This window comes from Typopeltis vanoorti, chromosome 5 (assembly GCF_054136105.1).
Source record: "Typopeltis vanoorti isolate ZY-2024b chromosome 5, IOZ_Tvanoo_1.0, whole genome shotgun sequence".
NCBI lineage: Eukaryota > Metazoa > Arthropoda > Arachnida > Uropygi > Thelyphonidae > Typopeltis > Typopeltis vanoorti.
Window position 1 is genome coordinate 124,511,548 of NC_143553.1, and position 22,366 is coordinate 124,533,913.

Genomic DNA, 22,366 nt, shown 5'->3' on the forward strand with positions numbered 1-22,366 from the left:
GATTCTGTTATCTATTTCCATATTTAATTTACCATCTTCACTAAAAATCCTGCCTAAATAACTGAAATATTTTACTATTTTACTTGTTCTGCAGGTTCTCCGTTCACGATGCAGATGACATTTTCAACGATTCTGCCTATTTTCATTGTCTTTGTATTGTTGATCTTCACACCATATCTATTACAACAGTTATTCAATTTAGTCAGGGAATCTTGCAGACTTGTAGCGGATTTATTTAGAAGTATAACGTCGTCCGCATAAAGCAAAGAGTTGACATTAAAGACCAAGTATTGCTTGATATAATGCCCCATGGACAACATATAACTGTAGCATATTGAATAGCTTCTCTCTTGGCACCTTGTCATATGCCTTTTCCAGATCGACAAAACTTAAATACAGATCTTTGTTATATTCCCATGCTTTCTCGACTATTTGTCGTAAAGTGAAGATCTTATCCTGACAGCCTCTATTTGGCCTGAATCCAGCTTGTTCTTCACCAAACTTTTCTTCCACAATTCTTCTCAACCGTTTCTCAAGTATACGTGCATAAATCTTACCAGGAACACTGAGTAGGGAAATACCTTTGTAATTCTTACATTCAGTTTTATTTCCCTTTTTATATATCAGTACTATGAGAGCTCTACTCCAATCATCTGGAATTCGCTCCTCTGTGCAGGCCTTCTGAACTATGTAGTGCAGTAAAACTTTAAGAACACTTTAAGTAGCACTGTAAGACTTTTATACCACCACACTCAGTATTTCTGGTCAAATATCATCTATTCCTGCTGCCTTTCCACATTTCAAGTCTTTGATAGCTTTTTCTACTTCAAGTATGGATATGTATTCCTGACTGTATCCCTGTTGAATGTTTTTTTACCACTGTGCTATCACTACTTGTTTGATTTAGCAATATTTCGAAGTAATTACTCCATACTTCGAGGATATCTTCCCCTCCCCCCTTTTCATATCACCATTATCATATCTAACTTCTTTTACAGTACTCTTTCCTCCATTTCTAAATTCGACAACATCCAGAATATTTTGCCACCTTCTTGATATTTATTATCTAAAGTCACTCCATGACTTTTGTTTAGCTTTCTTACATTTGTATCTGTATTCTCTAAGAGCACAAGCTGACTTATTTACCACCATGGTGTTCTGATTTTTCTATCCTTGCAGACAACCTCACCACATGCCTCTCGGGCTGAATCAATCAGGGTTTTCTTCAAGGCTTGCAACTGAATCTCCAAGGTTTGGTTCCTGTTCTCAACTTCTTTCATTTTTTTTTCAATAATCTTTGTGTATTTTAGTCTACAGTTCACATCTGAGAGCTGTTCAACTTTTATCCGTTTTATGACTTTCTTACGTGTTATTCTTTTCAATATGAAATTCAATTTTATCCTGCTCAAGACTAAATATTGATCACTTCCAATTTCAAATCCTCTGTACACTCTGGTGTCCTGCACCAGGGGGAAAACATCACTATCAACAATAACATAGTCAACGAGACTTTTCTTATTCCTTGCCTCTTCTCTCCATGTGAATTTGTGTTCCAACCCATGTAACACCATGTTCCAACATTTTTATGTTGGAACATGGTGTTAGTAATAACTAATCCATGTCCTGAGCAGAAATTATTATTATTATTCCTGACACCTCCAAGGAGTCCGAAGACTCATCGCGGGAGGACACCTACAACTGTATCAACCACCACACCGAACCTCTACTACGAATCATCTCCATCAATGCCATCTACTGCCCTTTTCTCCAAAATTTCCCAAAATATTTTTGTATACCTGACAATCATTTCCTACTCTGCTATTTAGATCCCCAAACAAGGACCAACTTTTCCTTTTTCATTATGTCAGTTGCATTCTCTAAAGCCTCGAAAAATTCCTCCACTTCTATCTTAGTAGAACCTTCTGTGAGACCATAGCCACAAATAAGTCTCATTGTCCAGCACACCCCATTCTCATATTTGTCCATGTCACTCTACTTGATATTGCCTGTTGAATACTATGGCTACTCCTTTTCCTTGATTGTCATTGCCTGAATATAACGTTTTGTATTTATTGCTTAGAAAGATCTCATCAATTTTTTTTTTTTTTTTTTTTTTGTTTCAGTCATCCCTATTATGTCGATCTGGTACTTATCTAATTTCTCAATTAGCTCCATTTCTTTGCCATTCAGGCTTCTTATGTTGATAGTACCAATCTTTAATTCTGGTGATGTTGAGTTGGGGTGTGCTTTGAGATTTGTTCCAGTAACCGACTTTTCGCTGTTCGCCTTGGTTCTCTGGCGACAACAGCGGGGGCCTTGTTTAACCGGGCGACGCCCCAGCCGGCATTAAATTTTGTCATGCTGTACCATCATTTTGTATTTTGGTTTAAGCCAATAAGAATACAATTTGGTCGGCTAAATCCCAAATTGCCAGTCCATCCCTGTTCGTTCAGTATCCTAGGTAGATAACTACTTGGAAAGCAGGCGGCTGGCCAAGTGGTTAGCGTATCCCCCTCTCTAGGAGAAAACTGAAGCAGATAACACCTGATGACTTCCAGCACTGCTTCTAACAATGGAAAATTTGTATGCAATGGTGTATAGATAGAGGAGAGGAGTATGTTGAAGGGAATAACAATTAAGTTGTACAATTGTAATAATAAATCACATTTTTGCAACCAGTCTCGTTATTTAATAGCCACACCTAGTATATACTGTATATTATTTTATTTATTATTTATATCTACCTACCCTACAAAGTAACCAAGGTGTTCCATTAAAATTTATATAGGAAAAGTTTGGAAAACACTGATATAAGGAATTGATGATGCCTATTTTTTTGCACTGGGTGATGATGATGATGAGATGTGGTGCTACAATAATGTCCTGTGTTTGTTGCTTCCTATAGACTGAGAAGTTGTGTGTATTTTATTCGAATACCTCAACTAGTGCATCCAAAAATGGTAAAGACCTGTTTGTTTTTAATTCAACAATGAATTTAATTGGAGGATGAAGATCGAGGTAAGCGATGAAATCTTCTAATTAGGTATGAGTACCTGGTTAAAAAAAATTTTTTTTTTCACATTTGACATCCGTAAATGCCATATGGTCATTGCCGTACCTCACATGATTTTGCAATGATGTCTTCTGCTAGAATAAGTGGTAGGGTTGCAGATTCCCTTTTCACACAAAGTTTATAGGACAATCACAAACATCCATGCCCACGGCAGGATTCAAACCTGCAGCCTCTTGGCTGGACACGCTAACCAACTCAGCCAACCAGGCTGAGCAGTACCTGGCTAGATGATAAAAATATCTTTGACAAATTTTAGGTTGTTATCCTTGATACTGGAGGGCTTCCCCCCCCCCCCTTCAAGACACTCTGTGAGTAGGTTAGCTAACAAGGGGGGGGGGGGGGAAGAGAGAGAGCCCATTGCTAGTCCTTCCTTGTGTTCAAAATATTCTTCTTGGAATTTGAAAAATGTTCTTCTTTCTTCTGTTCTTGGAACGCTGATGAACAGATTTACTATGTCCAGCTGGTAAGTATATCAGTAGGAACCATTATGATCTCTTTGTTTTCTATGAAGTATTTGGTGGTGTAAGAGGATGTTTGCCCAGTCTATGGGCTTAGTAAGTATGTGAGATATTTGGATAGCAAAGAAATTGGTGATGCAAGAAAGTATCCTGCATCAACAGTAGGTCTCGATGGTCAGTTTTGTGTAGCTTAAAAACTCCATGTATGCTAGGAACCAGATGATGTCTACATACAAGATGTTTTTTTTTTTTGTTTCCTTAGACAAGTTCACAACATGCTTGTTTATTAAGTTGTTGGTTTCATGGAAATATCTCAAGGAATCATAATCCAACTTTTTTTAGGTGTTAGTGTCATTTAGAAGTGATTTCATTTTTTCTATGTATTCTACTGATTTCAGTACTACTATTGAGAAAGACAAAACATCGTAGTACTGAAAGCTGACAATGGCAACTCAACAGTAATATTGAACATAAAGTAGTATGTCAACAAAAAAATGCTCCACATAAACTACCATTTTTTCTTAACAGCATTCAAAGAAACAGCTGAAATAATGAAACATCCTCTACAGTGCAACAAAAAGCAAGGGATGATTTTACATCATCCCTTGCTTTTTGTTGCACTGTGATCACATGTGCTTAAAATTGCAGTATTATCCACCATCACTAAATAAAGTATTATCACCACTAAGTGATGGTAATACTCACTTTGTCCTATCTTCAGTCCAAACTGGCCTTACACTTGTTAATTATGTTGAACTTGACAGTTGTTTAATATAACCAGAGTATTCAAGGATTCAATATGGATTCTGTATTCTCCCTTATCACAATTCAACTTCGCATTGCATTTTTTGTACACATACACAATTGTATGCATCATATATATGTGTAAGGATATTTCCTTCCAGACTGTCTCTGTGTTGTTAATATACGAGTTAAAACAGCAATAATCCAAAGTATCGAACCTACTCCTGTTCACCGGTCAACCTCATTTTTTAGTCATTTTCTCCATACAACAGCTTGATATCTGTCAGTCAGCTGTTCCTTTATGCATGTCACAAGCCTGTTTTTTGTGTCCATCTCATAGAGATTGTGTATAATATTCTCCACTGTGGAATCTTATTAAATGTTTTGAAAAATTCAATAAGTATCATAGTATATTCATTCCCCTTATCCAACTGTACAGTCACTATGTTGTAACTGTGGGATTAAATTAAATACCAACAAATAATATTCTTCGTTTCATCCTTTATCCAAGTGTAAGCAAACAAAGTTTGTACATGAAGTCACTTCACAACTGAGCTACTTGTATATAAAGGCTAATGACTTCGCATCAAATGCCTTAGTATTCCATTATGCAATGCACATATTGATATGGACATGTATAATGCTATGCATTACGGGAAGGGCCACTACCAAAAGTGGTTTCGTTGAGGTCTCGTCAGTGGGAGCCAGACCCAGAAGTGATACCAAAGTTAAAGAAATGCAGAATGCATATTTCCATATCCAAGTAAATAGTCAAAAGGTTTCATACCTTATTACTAAAATACTCTGGATTAGAGATAGATGTTATAATTTTTTTTCACTTGGTTATACTATAAATTAAAGATGATAAGAAATTATATTCTTGGTTTCATCCCTTATCCAAGTGTAAGTAAGATCTGGGAAAGAAGGAACTTATGTTAGATTTGAAGGCCTATGCATTGTATTCCTTGGGAAGACATGGGAGAGGAGTCTGTTCTGGAGGGATAATAATTATTGATGATAGTTTTATCATTTACCATGGCAATAGTTAGAGGTTATACATGCATTCCTACTGTAAAAGGAATCAAAGAAAATGAAGATGACTTTGAAAGACTACAAACTAGGAATGCTTAAGGATTAAAGCTGTATAACTGAGAGGAGACCTCCACATAGCCTTTAAATAAATGCAGAGAACCGACCAGAGCTTCTGACCTAATGACCAATCTTTACCTTTTCACGGTGCACCCTGTTAGATATTATTTGACACCTCCAGAAAGTCCAAAGACTCATCGAGGGAGGGCACCTGCTCTACAACTCTGTCTCCACCACTCAATTCACCAACGCCATTTGTCACCGACCACCACCACCACCAGTTTTTCCGTTTTCTCCTTATAAGTTCTGTTTTCTCCCATCCACTAACTGAAAATAAATGTGACCTTCAATGGGGATTTAAACTGTGGAAAAATGTAAAAGTCGCATGGAGCTAAGGCTTATTAGACTCTTAGCCAGAGTCTAATAAGACTCTGGCTAAGTCTTATTAGCCAGATACTGCTTTACAGATGGTGCACTGTGGGCTGGAGCTTTGCCCTGATGGAGAATCCAAGCATTGTTCTTCCACAGATTGGGTCTCTTCTTCCTCACTCGTTCTCTCGGCTTGGCCAGAACCTCAAGGCAATAATGTTGGTAAACTGTCTGACCCTCTGGTACCCATTCAACCATTACCATGCCAATGATATAAAAAAAAAAAAAACGATCAGCATTCCTTTCAGTTTTGACTTGCTCCTTCTTGCTGTTTTCATTCTCGGAGAAGTGGGAGTTTTCCAGTGCACCGATTGTCTCTTTGTTTCTGGATCGTACTGGAAAATCCACGTCTCATCACATGTGACAATCTTCTCCTGCAAGTCTGGCTCTGCTGTCAACTGTCATTATTCCGGCAAAGCGACTTCGCACATGTTTCTTTTATAACTGCATACAGACTAACTACAAGTGATAGTAAACAATGCTTATCTCAACTGCTTCTAGAACCTTCAAGTTCATTCACGGCACAAGCGCATCCCACTGCTACGAATGTATGATTCACAGCGCACCTTGTCTAGTTATTTAATAGCCACACCACGTATACTATATATATTGTAAATTTACGTTCTTAATGACTTCGATGTTTTTGGGTCTTTGAATTACAAATTCTTTTGATATCAGGCACAATATTAGAAAGTTGAATTCTCATATCTGATGTCTGGTGACTCTTGTAGCTACTTGAAGGATACGTGTTACAACTCTCTTCATCTTCTCTACCATTGCTTGAGCACCATCTGAACAAATATCAATACACTTCTCCGAACCGATTTTTGTTTTGTAATGTAATACAGTTGAATATATCTTCTCCAGAGGTTTTTTTATTGTAGATATTCACACGAGTAAATCTTTAATACTTTTATCAAATAACGAACAAACACTAGTAATACAGCGAGTGCTACGACATCTGTAGATTCATCCATTTGCATCTCATAAATTGTATGAGCTTCATTATACAATTGATGAGACGCAATATTATACTATACCAGTGGTGGCGAACCTTTTTATGTGTGAGTGCCAAAAGTTTACAAATCGAGTTGCTGACGTGCCGGCACGTGCCAAAAGTTTACAAATCAAGTTGATGACATGCCTGGCAGTTTTTAGTATGGGAAAAATTTAGAATATCTATTAATAAATTTATAATAATGTAATATTTTATAAATAATATTTTATTTTATTTATAAATTTATATTATTCAGTGTAAAATTGATTTTAATGTTGGTTTGAAACCCACCATAGAAGTCAACTGAGCAGGGGAAGCTCAACTTGTCAGCGAAATGCTTAGCGTATTTATTCGAATATAACTTGTCCTCGCGTATAACTCGCACCCCTGATTTTACTTTACGAAAAAAGACAAAAAGTTTTGCATATTACCTCGCTCCCCCCCTCGGTTAAAAATACACCCTACCCAAAGCCATCATACTGCAGATGCAAGAAAAACAAGTGTAGTTTTATCGTATCCGTGAATAAGGTACAGAGGCTTTTGCATTCTGTATAATATATTTCTCAACAAATAGTGCGATTCATTAGTTAGCGCCATTTTTATTCCACCTGTCTCTAATTGTACTATTATTGTCCCCTCCCACAGAATATGTTGTACAGACTCAAGTCAACAACTGTGTTTCAGTGCAACATATGGTTGCACTGAAACACAGTATCTAACTAAAAACTATTGTCCAATTTTTCAATTACATGAAATAAGTGTTTGTTTTATCGCATTTGAAATTCTCAATGTTATTATGACAGACTACAAAGACTAACTTCAAATAAAATTCTACCACAAATTGAAACATGCCATATAATTAAGGTGACCATACGTCCTTTATTTTGTAAATTGATATAGTAAATTGAATATTAATGTCAACATATTTAAAGATGCAATTCATAAATTTTACCAAATCTGCATAGATTATTTAAATAACTGGAACAGCTGTTTCGTGGAAATGGAAGTATTTGAATGGGTCATACTACGAGAAATCCCTCTACGGTTAAAGATCGAGAAAAGAGTTTTGTTCATTTCCAGTCACTGGAACTTAAATATAAATGACGGCAAACTATTTGATGAAGTTTCATGTATTAAAAGTTTGCCACCAGTGAAAAGATCGAAGAATGGTGACAAAATAACGTAGTAGGGTTGAATATTGTAAATATTTTGCAGATGAACATTTTTAAAAATTGTTGAATTTTGCTATGTCTCCCTGGATCTAATGCCCCCACTGAACAAGTATTTTTATTAGTGAAAAATGTGGACCAGTGGAAAAAACCCAATTAAAAATCAAAACATTGACAGCATGCATTTACACCAAATGGAACTTTGCAATAAATTGAATACAGTTTTATGAATTTTTAAATCACAAACCTGATTTATTAAAAAAAGTTCATTCTTGTGTAAAGTATCAAAATTAAATTTTTTAAGTAATAATATGATTGTTTAAAATGATATGTATATGCTTGTATTTACAATAAACATTATAAAGCTTTTTAGTTTCAGTGAAACAAATAAACACAACCTTTTTTTTTTATTTATTATGAAACAATTTCTGATTTATCCTCTATTTTCTCCAAAAAAATATGGTCACTGTACATATAATGCATGTGTGAGTTTGCCTGCCAGCTCAACCCAAATAAGCAGGAATAAAATTCAACCAAGGGTTGAAACTGTGTGTGAGTTGAGCCCGCTAGTAATGAGAAGTTCCGTTGGAACGATAAACAACACTCCGTCGTGAATGTGTTAAAACTAAGAAATATATAGTGAATGTTGTTATGATAGTTTCAGATGTTATGGAATTCGGTTGAAGAGAATCAGCATTTCAACTCAACAATTTGTCGGTTGCCTTTGGGTCACGTGATCTTTTGTTAATGCTGCACCAATCATATACATGTCTTCATAACTGCTCTCTCGTGTAAAACAAAATTTAACTTTTATGTACTGTAATAATTAAACAAAAAAAGTTAATAATTTATAAGCATATAAAAAGATATCACCTGTAAATTGTTGATGTGCCACCTCTGGCACGCATGCCTTAGGTTCGCCATGTATGTACTATACAGGTATCCCTCGATTAACGTGGTTAATTAATCCCTCGATGTTACCAGGTATATCAAAATCGCGTTAATCAAATATAATAATCAATGGTAAAAAGTACAATTCGTCCATGATTGATTATTATATTAATGGTTCGTTTTATATGGTATACTCTTTTAGGAAAGATAAAAAATGAACGCAAAGTAAATGTTTAATAAATGCTTGTACCTACATTAGCTACTACAATTTTTTTATCAAAAGAAGTTATCAAGAGTCATTTGAAGAGTTTTAGTTTTTTTCTTATTGGCATAAATTCTACGACGACAAGCAAAATGACTCGCCAGATTTCGGCAAACAAATATTCTTTGATTAACATCTGGATCCATATCCATTACTTGCTGCTTAAGCGATTCTAAACTGCAAAATATTCCATCTAGTTCTTTGACTGTTATCTCCTTAGGAACCTCATCTTCACATTCCATTTGTTCGTTATCTTCATATGTGCGTTGTTGTTCAATTTCAAGAAGATCATTGTCACGGAAATCTTTTGAATTTGAATCCAATAATTCTTTATCATCTTCTGCATCAACACCAAGGTCTTTATGAATTGCAACGATTTCTTTGGCTATGTTGTTCACAGGATTTTGAAAACAACCTAAGTCATTAGCGCATTCTAGCAAAAGGTTTTTCCAAACAGCTTTCCTGCAGCTAGAAGACACTTGTCTTCTAGCTCCCACAAGTCATTAATGTTTTCAACTGCATGTTTAATGTTAAATTTTTTCCAAAATTCTTGGAGCGTAATTGCATTTTCTTCCGTTGTTGTTTCTACTGCCTTTGAGAATGTCTTTTTATAAGAAAATAGGCTTTGAAAGTTGCAATGATGCCCATGTCCATAGGTTGTAGCAATGTTGTCATATTTAGTGGGAAAAATAAAACTTTCACATTCTCACACAGATCGTTAAGAGAATTGGGATGACCAGGTGCGTTGTCTAAAAGCAAAAGAGCTCTGAAAGCTAAGTAATTTCTATTGCAATAAGTTTCAACTGCCGGGCAAAAATAAGACTTAAACCAATCTTCGAATAGACTTTGGGCAACCCAAGCCTTCTGATTTGCCCGCCAAATTACAGGTAAGGAGTTCTTGCTACATCCTTTTAAATTCCTTGGGTTCTGAGTTTGATAGACAAGCAGCGGCTTCAATTTAAAATCACCATTAGCATCCCCTCCAAACATAACAGTTAAGTGATCTTTTGATACTTTATAGCCAGGCTACGCTGCTGCTTTTTTTTGATATAAAAGTTCTAGAAGGCATTTTTTCCCCCATAGAGGCCAGTTTCACCTACATTGAAAATTTGCCAGTAATCTTAATCATTTTCTTCAGCTCAGCAGCAATTGTGGATGCAACATCTTCATCGGCACATGCAGCTTTACATGTTATTTTCACATTCTTTAGTCCAGCCCTAGATTTAAAATTTTCAAGCCAGCCTTTGCTAGATGCAAATTTTGAATTGTCTTCTTTATATTTAGTCTATTTAAGTCTTGAAAACAGGCTTAGAGCTTTGGCCATGATATTAAAGGCACTAATTGGAATTCTCTTTTGATTGCAGTCTCCCAGCCAAATAATCAAGATCTTTCATTTCAACCATTATAGCACTCCGGTTATGTGTGCATTGCATACTTGCAGATGTAGATGCACCTTTAACTTGCTTGCAATACTCATCAGCTTTGGATAAAATAGTCCGTATTGTAGACTCGTTAAAACCAAATGCACTTCCGATCTTACTTTTACCACATTTAAATCTTTTAATTATATCAAGTTTTGTATCTAAGGTAATTACTTTTCTTTTTTCACTTAATGACCCGGTTGTGGGATTGCTTTCATTCTTCGACAAGATCAATGTGCTGTAAAATTTACGAAGAAGTAATTTGTAAATATGTACAGCAGAACAACTGGAGCTTGTAAAACACACACTCTTAATGCTGGCTGGCACTCAGGCTCTGGGAGCATGGCTGTGTGAGAGGAATGACGTCATAATGTTCACACCACGAGGATTGCATGTTTTTGCTTGGTAACAGGGGAGTTAATCAAAACTCTTGCCACGTATATCAAGGGATTGCAGCAATAAGCAAGGGATACTTGTACTATAATTGCATTGCACATTAAGTGCAATGCAATTGTAATCATTTGAAGTCTGGAGATTTTTTTAGTGAGTCATGTTGTCTGTTAAAACAAAAATGAATATCTTTTCCTTTGTAATCAGCGTGTCTCGTTTCGAAGTGCCTAAGAAGTTTAGCTGGAGCCAAAGAATTTTCTAGCACAATCCACATGCAAAGTGAAGAGCACCTGATTTTCAAACATGTTTGAACTTCTTGCAGCATTTGATAAGTTTACAATGAACACTGATTCACTTTCTGCAGAACACTGGTGTTCTGTGGAACATAGTTTGGGAAACACTGCCTTATATGATAGAGCCCACAGAATTTCCACTAGCACAGAAAAAGGAGCCAAGAGCTATAGTATCTTAGTTCAGTCATACCTAAAATTGGCTACAATAAAAAATAAATTCTACCTCAACTTCTAAACAATCATGACTAGATAACCTATATTTTAGAGCAGCAGTAATTATCTCATACATGCAATTAGTCACATACAAAATAACAAGATTGCTTCACCAATCATCAAGATCTCTAGTCACCTGAACCTCCACATCTAAAATTTAAAAAAACATTTATCTACAGGATCAGTTATAGTTGTAGTGTACCACCTAGGACAGACAGGCAGATCTGGAGAAGTATGCTGATCAGGACATTTCAAATATGTCCAGAATTAAAGATGACACAAATCAGGGCTGGTAGCAAGTATGACTGCAAAACAAAACATTAAGTAGTATGGCAACAAACAAAAATGCTCCACATAGATTACCATTTTTTTCTCAAACAAAGAATCAGCTGAAATGATGAAACATCCTCTTGCAATGAAACAAAAAACAAGGGATGATTTTACATCAAGTGTGGTCTTCATTAATTCACCATGACACACTGATATCTACCACGAACAAGCAGGCAACATAATTGAAAATATGAGCTTTCCATTGTTATTCCTCTTCAGATATTTTTACTAGAGCTGTTAATTGTTATTACTTGTTTTCTAGTTTATTATTCTGATGAAGTGAATATAAAGAAATGAAAAAAAAAAAAAAAGCTTATTCCAGATGATATTTATTTTTTGTGTTGAGAAGTACCAGAAAACATATTCCTTGCACATCATGTTTTATGTTCATATATTTTAACTTTTCTAATATTGTTCTGTTACTGCTTATCAAACCTAGATAACTTTACCCACCTTCTTATATGAGCTAGGGAAAAGGATTTAGAAATTCACATCAGTAACATGATGCTAGTTGCAGTATGTAAATAATAAAAGTGCATTAATAATAATAATAATAAACATAATTATAATGCTTTCATTAATCTAACTTTTGTTAAGCTAACTCAATACTGAAATATATATATTTAAAAAAGATACCATACCTGTCCTCTTCTCCACTGTTCCTGAAAAAGGCGCAAATTATTTACATTATGTGGGTCATGAAGCAGAAGCAATCTACCATTACAAAACCAAGAATGTGGAATGTCTGGATATAGTAACTTGCCTTCTGCCAATGTACAGATTCGTATAGGAGATGGATCACGGCCACTATGAGACTGTGGATAACGACGAGTAAAATGAAGAAGCTGTCTTTCTGGGTTTTTTTCACCTTTACCAAACTTTTGTTCTATAACACAGAGAATGACATCATCTAAGCTGTCAACAAGGCTTTTTCGTGAAATAGTCTGTTCACCATTTTTAACCATTCCTTTACCTGATGGTTTAACCAATAAATCTCTAAGTGTTGCAAAACCTTCATTTTTATCACCATTTCCCCAAGAAACTTCTTCTGAATGTTCACCATCGAACATTAAAATCTTCTCATCTTTGGTTTTTTGATCTTTTTGTTTCCCAGATGAATTTAATGCAATATCAGCTAACCAACGAAGAGCAGAACTCCCAATCTCAGAATTGTAGCCTTTTCGTTCTTCTTCATTTTGTTTGATAAGATTAGATACTCCATTTACAGAGTTCTTTCCAGGGTTAGATTCTTTAAGGGATTCAGCATAGCCATTTACATGAGCTGCATCTCTATTTATAGAGAAATTCTTTGTAACTGAACTCATCAGTTGCTGAAATAGAGGGGAAAAAAAAAAAAATCAATAATAAATAAAAACATTATATAGACAGCACATGCACCCTCTCTCTCTCTCTCTCTCTCTCTCTCTCTACTTATAGAGATGAATTTTATTGCAAGCTAACATCAGCATAGCATACAAAAAGGTTTTTAGATAGTGAATGGCTTGGGAGAGAGATTAAAATGCTCAATTATACAGTTAAAATGGGAATACACATATATTCTAGAAAAGAAAATATACAAATATACCACAATATAAGAATAACCAGCAATGTGTTAACACAATGTCTCCATTTTCTTTTTAGAAAATATGTTCCAGAACAAAGAATTCTTGCAAAAGGTATAAGCTATCTATGCCTCAAGAGCTTCAAAAAGTTTTTATCTTGTATTGCTTAAGAAGTAGAGTGAAGCAGATCAAACCTTAATTTAGAAACTAGTCTGCTAGAGCATCTCTTTTCATTGCTGACTCTGAAATTTTCTGTTACCAGGAATGGTATACAGATCTGAAATGTTTATCAGAAATCAAGTTTATGCTAATGACAGTGTTATTTGAATATACAATTAATCAGAAACACATGTAAAATTGGATCTCAAAAAAAAAAAATTATAAACATTGGAAATGTAAATCTTAGAATTTTAATGAAATAAAGGAGCTCCTCAAAAGTTAATGTCAGAAAACTTAAAGGACACTATAACGAATGATGAGAAAAGACATGACTCGATCAAATGTGTAATCCTCACCTTGGAAACTTAATCGACACAACTGAATTCTGTACTAGCTTAACCACTCAAAAATATATGGTACCATAGGAGGAAGTGTCATGCAAGCTAGGTTCATCCAGTTAAACAAAAACAAACAGAATTTTCATCACTTAACTAGGGCAAACAGTGAAAAGTCAGCTATTGGAAGAAGCTCAACAGAATTAAAGATAAGCATTATTAATGTAAAAAAAAAAAAAAAGAAAAAGGATTAGCAAAAAAAGTTCATCATCAAATTCCTGCCATGTACCCTCAAGGGGGTGTACAGGATATGATAGTACTACGTGAAAAAATTTACATCATTTTCTTCCAAATCAGTCTGTTACTTGTCAAGACTCCAACATTACCAGATCTTATATTTCTATCGTCTAAGGCACTTTGTAGAGTATCAATCCACCTATATCTTGGTCTTCCTCTGGGTCGTTTTCCTGCCAACTTGGCAGAGAACGCTTGTTTTGCTAATCTTTCTGCGCCCATTCTGTTTAAGTGACCTGGTCACTTAAACTGGATGCTGACAATGTTAAGTTCTTTCCTAATATAATCGTTTTTAATATGATATTGCATATGATGTGAACAGAGATTACCATCTGTTCACGGCTCTAATCTTTCTCAGGACTCTCATATCTGCAGTCTCTAGTCTTTAGTCAAGTGTTTTACTTCTGACCCAACTCTCAGATCCATAAGTTAAAACTGGTTTGAACACTGTCTTGTATACTACTAATTTAGTGTTCTGACTAATTTCTCTCTCTTATCCCATATGAATTTATTCAATTGACTTCCTACCATACCAGCTTTGCTGATTCTGTTGTCTATTTCTATATTTAATTTACCATCTTCTTAAAAATCGTGCCTAACTAACTGAAATGTTTTACTTGTTCAACAGGTTCTCCATTCACAACACAGTTGACATTTTCAATGATTCTGCCTATTTTCATTGTCTTTGTATTGCTGACATTCATACCATATCTATTACAACAGCTATTCAATTTAGTCAGAAAATCTTGTAGCGGATTTATTTAGAAGTATAACATCATCCACATAAAGCAAAGAGCTGACATTAACATCTCCAATTTTGATATCATGTTTAATACCACTTTCCTTCATAATGTGATCCATATAGATAATGAATAACAGAGGAGATAATGTACATCCTTGTCTCACACCAGATTTAACATTAAACCATCTTCCTGTACTTGCTTGAATTCTAACTGCTGACTTACAACTCAAATAAAGACTAAGTATTGCTTGATATAATGCCCCATTGACACCATATAACTGTAGCGTATTGAATAGCTTCTCTCTTGGCACCTTGTCATATGCCTTTTCCAAATCGACAAAACTTAAATACAGATCTTTGTTATATTCCGATGATTTCTCCACTATTTGTCGTAAAGTGAAGATCTGATCCTGTCAGCCACTATTTGACCTGAATTCAGCTTGTTCTTCACCAAGCTTTTCTTCCACTCATCAATTTCCTGATAAGTATCAACAGGTGTTCAAAGCTACAATGACAGTAATACATGATTAAGTTTACATTATTATCAATCTCCCATCAAACATTTTCCACAAAATTAGTCTATTACTTGTGAGCACTCCAGTATTGTTGCATGTAACATTTCATTCTTCTAAGGTACTTCTGACTGACTGAATAAATACATTTAGACCATGGTCTTCCTCTGGGTCTCTTTCATGCCATCAAACCTGTTTTGCTAACCTTTCTTTTCCCATTCTGTTTTAAGTGGCTATACCACTTCCGAATAGCTCTTCTGACACATTCTTGAATGCTAACAATGTCAAGTTCCTTTCTAATATCTGCATTTTTAATATGTTTCTGACACTGGTGTCATCAGTCATCTCCCTTGAGACTAATACAGTTATTCCAGCGATGCTCCAGCACCATTATCACGTCCCTGTAGGTGTTCTCAGTATGATCTGCAAAATACCCCTCTACAGCTGCAATCACCTCTTGATTCGAAGAAAAACACTGACCAGCAAGGAAGAGTTTTAGTTTAAGGAAGAGACAGAAGTCAGTGAATGTTCCAACAATTCATAGTGCAGATCTCTTATTTTCTCATTGCCAAAACACCTTTGTGGGCAGGTAAGCATTGTCCTGATGAAAGATGATTTTTTTCCTTCTGCAAACCAGATCTTTTCTCACGAATTTTTTCATGTAGTCTTGTTAAAAGATTGGAATAACATTCCCCGGTTATTGTTTTACTCTTTCCAAAATAATTAATAAACAAAATACCTATAATCTCAGCAATTTCACTTGCCGGTCATCCAATACCATATTGTGCATTCGATCAATGATTTCTGGTGTTGGTACACTTTTTGGACATCCTTCATCTGGACATCTTTAAGGTTGGTACGGCCACGTTTAAACTCGACAACCCATTTCTTAATTGTCGAAAACAAAGGAGAAGAGTGCCCATAAACATTTATGAACTTCGAATGAATTTCTTTTGCCGTTAAACCTTCTTTTACAAAGAATTTTATAACCGCATGATACTCAATTTTATCCATTTTGAGGGATACAGACAACACTTTTGATTCAGATAGATGTATAAAACAATACAGATAGAATGACTTGCAATATCACATGGATGCTTATGACAGATGTACCAACTTAGAAAAAAAAAATCTTGCCAATAGTGTTGCCATCTATGGTCGAAGGCAAGAATTTTTCAGACCACCCTCATATCTTTATCTTCTCCATTCTTCTTGAATTGACAGATGTAATACATGAAAATCAATAATAAAAAGAGGAACTATGAAAATAGGCAGGAACATAGAAACTTTAATTTAATAGAAAATTTTAAGTAAAACATTCCAGTTATTTAGACACACATTTTAGTGAGTACTGTAAACGAAATATGGAAATATACAACAGAATAAGTAAAGTCGTGTGGTAGGGAGCAAGTTGAATAAATATTATGGAATACGAGAGAAGTAAGCTAAAACACTAAACTAATAACATATAAGACAGCATTCAAGCTAAATTTAAGCTATGGATCTGAGAGTTGGGTTAGAAATAAAGAACTTCATCAAAGACTAGAGACTATAGATATGAGAGTTCTAAGATTATGGGAATGAACAGATGGCATCAGTGGAAGAACTATATTAAAAGGAAAATATTAGGGAAGAACTTGACATTGTTAGCATTCAAGAATGTATGAGAAGAGCTAATCTAAAGTTGGTGGTAACTAATATAGCATAGGAGAGGCAAAGTAAACATCACAAGTTTTTTTTTTTTTTTTTGGCAGGATGGTAAGAAAACAACCTACAAGTCACACACTAATTTGAAATCAACTATTGACAGGAGATAGTTATAATATAAAGTTTGTCACAGTGTCCTATACCCAGTTAGCGTATGTGTGTGTGTGTGTGTATATATATATATATATATATATATATATATATATATGAGGAAAATGATGACAACAATAGCTTTACCATTGAGAATGCAGCTATCATTTTTTTATGTTTCTGCCTATTTTTGCAGTTTGGCCTTTTTATTGCTGATTTTCAAGCCAAATTGTGACATTTGTTACTCAATTTAGTTAGAGAATCCTACAGAATTGCAATGAATTTGTTTAGGAGTACATTATCTGCATAAAGTTAATTTTGATATCACCAATTTTAATATAAGGTTTAGTGCCACTTTCTTTCAAAATGTGATCCATATAACTGATGAACAAGAGTGGAGATAGTGTGTGCCCTTGTATTATCTGATTTTACATCAAATCGCTTTCCTGTATCTCCATCAATTCTAACCCTTGACTTACAACTTAGACAATGCTGCTCTAATGTAACACTTATCCCATATAAATGTAGTGTACTGAAAAGCTTTTCTTTGGGCACCCTGTTGAATGCCAGATCTACAAAACCAGTACAGATCCTTGTTGCATTCCCATGATTTGTGAACTACTTGTAAAGTGAATACCTCATCTTGCCAAATTTTTTCTGGCCTGAACCCAACTTATTTATCTCCATGTTTCTCTTCTACAATTTTTCTTAATCTCTTCTGCAGTATTCTTTTATGAAGCTTACCTGAAACACTTTGTGGAGAAATTCCTTTGTAATCCCAAATTCAGTTTTATTCATATTTTTATACATGAAAAATATGGGAACCTCTATACCAATCATTTGGTGGAAATCCAGATGATTATCTGGAATTTGACCTTTTAACTAGGACTTCTGAATTATGCAGTGTATCAACTACAAAACTTTTACATCTCCATATTTGAATATTTATTTTTGGTTGAATATCATCTACTCCAACTGCCTTTCCACAAAGCAGGCTTTTGATAGTTTTTTTTCCTAACTCAAGTTGAGAGAGAAATTCAGTAATGCACATAAACTGCATTCTGCTGGGAAATTTTTGAAATGACAGACAAGCGCCTATTTGAATGATGTTCAATGGCTTGTTGCAGCTGTCTTTCTATGACCATCATAAATACATGAATGCCACAAGATGGTAGTGACATCCACATAGAGGGTATTATTACAGTTGGAGGAAGCTGTTCAATTATCCAGTTAACTTTGCAAAAATGCATGACTCTTAAAACAGATCCTATGTTTAGGCAGGATCCCACAGTGTTGTAATCATTTAAATTCTCCATTAAAAGTAAAAGTGAGGCAGGTAACTGCAATATGATATCATGAATAACAAATTACACAATAGCCACAGTAATTAACTTTAATGAAATAAAAGTACTAATATTTCATACTGAAATTAACAGTACATCAGTAAGACAACAAACAATTCAAAGGAATGGAATACTAAGTACATAACAGTCGGTGGATTACCAATTAAAACTGTTGCTGTGTGCTAGAAATTAATATTAATAAAATATTATTAAGTAAATCTTAAAAACTATTTCTTTGATGGTTACATAAGATAAGAATCTTATCCAATGGGAGAGAGAGAGACAATCATTTCGATTCAGATTTGGTCAATGTAAAAGAGCTTCGCAACTTTCCTTGAAAAGCTCTATGGAGAAGACGAGCTTTATCCCACTGGATATTGTGTTTAGTGTCAATACTATGTTGTGGCAGACCAGACTTTTGAGGTTTCATGTATTCAATTTAATATTGATGTTCATTCATTCTTTTTTCCACAGAATGGCTTGTTTGTCCAAAGTATGTTAAATTACATTCACATAGTGTCTGGTAAACACCAGTTAATGATAGAGGTGCCAGTTTGTCTTTTGTAGATGGCAAGAGGTGAGAAATTTTGTTGATAGGAAAATATGTGGGAATGAGATGATACTTCTTCAAAATTCTACCAATCGGTTCAGAGATGTCAGAAATATAAGGGATTGGAACGCTGTGGTCTGTTTAAGAATCCTGAGGTGTTGGAACATAGAAGTCAATTACCTGCTGGATTTGATTAGGGTTATAACCATTAAATTCCATTAACATTTTGATAGTAAAAAGTTCTTGTTGTAAGCTTGAGGGAGAGGAGCACACTTTATGTGCTCTATTAATTAAAGATTTGATATCATCAATTTTTGAGAGGTGTTATCAAGTCTTTAATTGGGAGATAAGAATCTCCAAAAAGTTTGGGAGATTTTTATCTTATGTAACCATCAAAGAAACAGTTTTTAAGAATTATTTAATAATATTTTATTAATATTAATTTCTGTTTTAATTGGTAATCCACCGACTATTATGTACTTTGTATTCCATTCCTTTGAATTGCTTGTTGTCTACACTGACTATGTATTTGTACCTTTATTTCATTAAAGTTAATTACTGTAATTATTGTGTAATTTATTATTTATAGTTATGCTACAGGTACCGTTAAAGATGATATCATGAAGGACATCCCATGAGATATCTGCAGGAGGAGGAAAGTAGGTGCAGCATACTGTTATAAGAGATGGTAACTGCCTCTTTGTGTTAAGTGGGACTTCCTTCCTTGTCGCATCCTCAATGTTCATTCACGAGGATAGTGACTACTCCATGCACAGGTCCATCCACTGTCCTTACAAATGATACATCAGGCTTCAGGTACATTTCCTGCAGGCAAAATAGTATATAATTCTGTAAGGTCTGGATGTCATTGATGTTCTGATGGAATCTCCAACAATTCCATTGTAGTAATGTTTTCTTTATTTTTGGTGGCATCATGTGGCTTCCAACATTTCAGATAGTTTATTAGGCTTGTATTTTTTCTTTAAGAATTGGGGATGACCAGCGTCCATTTCTTCTGGAAAAATATCAAGACGTCACCTAATTCGCCTCCTTCTGGGGGGGTGCTCTTTATATTAATTGTTTTATCTTCCTGAGGAGTGGGGATATCCATGTTATCTATTAATGGATCAGAAGTCCTCAATTCTCTGTGAAGCACAATCAATAATTATTTTAATTAGGAACCATTTTTAGCATGTGCTCAGGATTGAGCCCATATGATTTTTCTCTTTTATATGCTCTAAACCAGTGATGGCGAACCTATGACACGCGTGTCAGCACTGACACACTTGAGGGTTTCAGGTGACACACCTTGGATGTTGAAAAATATTGGTATTCTGATGAAAAAACTAATTTCAGTAATTTCAGTTTATTAAATTAATTGTATAAGTTACCATCTATGATTAAGTAGTTAAATTTATAATGCATGTATGCAAGTGGCACATCAACAACGTCAATTTTAAAAAAAAAAGATGTTTGACACACCTGGGTAAAAAAGTTTGCCATCACTGCTCTAAACAAAAGCAAATCATACCATTCAGGGATATTGTAGTTATAAGGTGGGATCAAGATACATGCTAAGGTTCCTAGAGCTACTTTTTCCCTTTTACAGTAGTTTTCTCAGTGTAAGAAGGTTCACCACTGGATTGCTATTTCTATGGTATACTGTCTCTTTGCCTCCTGGGATGCTCTGCTCAGTTCTAATTTTTTTTAATGTCCTTTTTCATCCTTACACCTGTTACATGTTCAGGAGTATGCTGGGTGATCCTCTTTACAATTAGGTCATTTTAGTGTTTGGTACTTAGTCTTTGTTATCATGATGCTTACTGCCACACTGAACAGGCACCTCAACCGGCAGTTTCAGAATGACCGTACTTCCAAATTTAAGGCACTGAAAATGGTTTGGGATGTAGTGCCTAATTGGGCAGTTTAGATATCCTGCTAAAGGCAAGGGTGATATTCCTGGTGGGAATAAGGTAACCATTCCCTATGTATCTATAGAACAACACGTATGCCACAGTTAACTTTTTTCTTATTATGTAAATATTTCGTCATATGTATCAAAAGACATTGTTAAATCTTGAATAGAAGGAATTATAGTAATATAATACCTATTGTTCAGATTTAACAAGTATCAAAAATCCTGCTAAAATACTTGTCTGTTAATAAGAGAAATTGAGTGTAAATGAAATAACGTTAATGTCTTTTGCTTTAAATTTTGAATATTGTATTATCGAGTGTTTTGTATGAGAAAAATAAAAATTGTATGTGTGGTGAATTGTGCATAAGTATACCAAGGTCAAGCTAAAGTTCCAGACAAAATAAGAGGATTAATTAGTGATCTGAGGCTAACACGAATGTAAAGGCCAACGTTGCGTAGGGGTTTCCTGTGGAAATGCAACGACAAGCAACGGTATTGGGTGCACAGTATCGAGGTGCCGAGTGGACGATGATGTAAGAGGGGGAAGGTCATCGGAGCAGGATATATAGAGATTTATGACGACGAAAAGGGGCTTTTTTTCCCGTTGTTTCCAGGGAGCAATGTTCCAGTACGGTCGGGAGTGGGGTGTCCGAGTGCTGTTATGTGGTCAAGTAGAATTCCGATGCAAGATTTAGGACTCTGTACGGCAATGAAGGCAACGTAACCCGAGGAGATTATGTGGAAATACGAAGTCGGACAATGGCAGCTGAGCTATCATGACCGTACCATATTCCCAGACCTACATACAAGAAGCAAAGGCCAGAGGAACATAGCAGCAAAAGAAACTCGTCTACGAAGAAACCAATGTGAAATTACGAGCCATAGGAATTCAAAAGATGTTCGCAAAAAAAAAGCCAGAGAGATCCTGACTTCGCTACCAAGTAAGAACTTTCCATTTGTCTAGTAGGAAGAAAATTAGTAAATTTTGTGACGGTGAATGAAAATTAACTGGAATTGTATTTTATGTAGTAATGCAGGAATTTAGAAACTATACCATTAGAGATCATAGCTAAGTTATAGAGTTTAATAAAATCTGGTGTTAATAGATAATTCCTGAACCCGAGTTTTATGTGATGATAATCTAAAATAAGCTAAAGTTTTTTTAAGGGATAAGTTTCTAGGCACGTGGTCCCTGAAAAGTTCAAGATTAGTTAAGGGACAGGAGTGTATATATTATATCGAGTTGCTTAATAGACCCTATATGCTAGACTCAGTTGAATTTATTGAATGACAATCGTATATCTCTTTTTCTTAGTAATGAATAAATTCTTTTCTTGTCAAACAAATAACTTGCCTGATCACTAAATTCAATGCACTGCTCATAAACAGAATCTA

General features: G+C 35.0%; 1 protein-coding gene across 1 annotated transcript in view; it reads right to left on the bottom strand.

Moving 5' to 3' along the window:
• LOC150106785 (uncharacterized) overlaps positions 1-22,366 on the bottom strand; it is a 602,332-nt gene that overhangs the window by 99,510 nt on the left and 480,456 nt on the right. Inside the window, exon 18 of the mRNA XM_090393483.1 lies at positions 12,401-13,090. Within this exon, the coding sequence (XP_090249609.1) occupies positions 12,401-13,090 (690 nt within the window). The remainder of the gene's footprint in view (positions 1-12,400; positions 13,091-22,366) is intronic.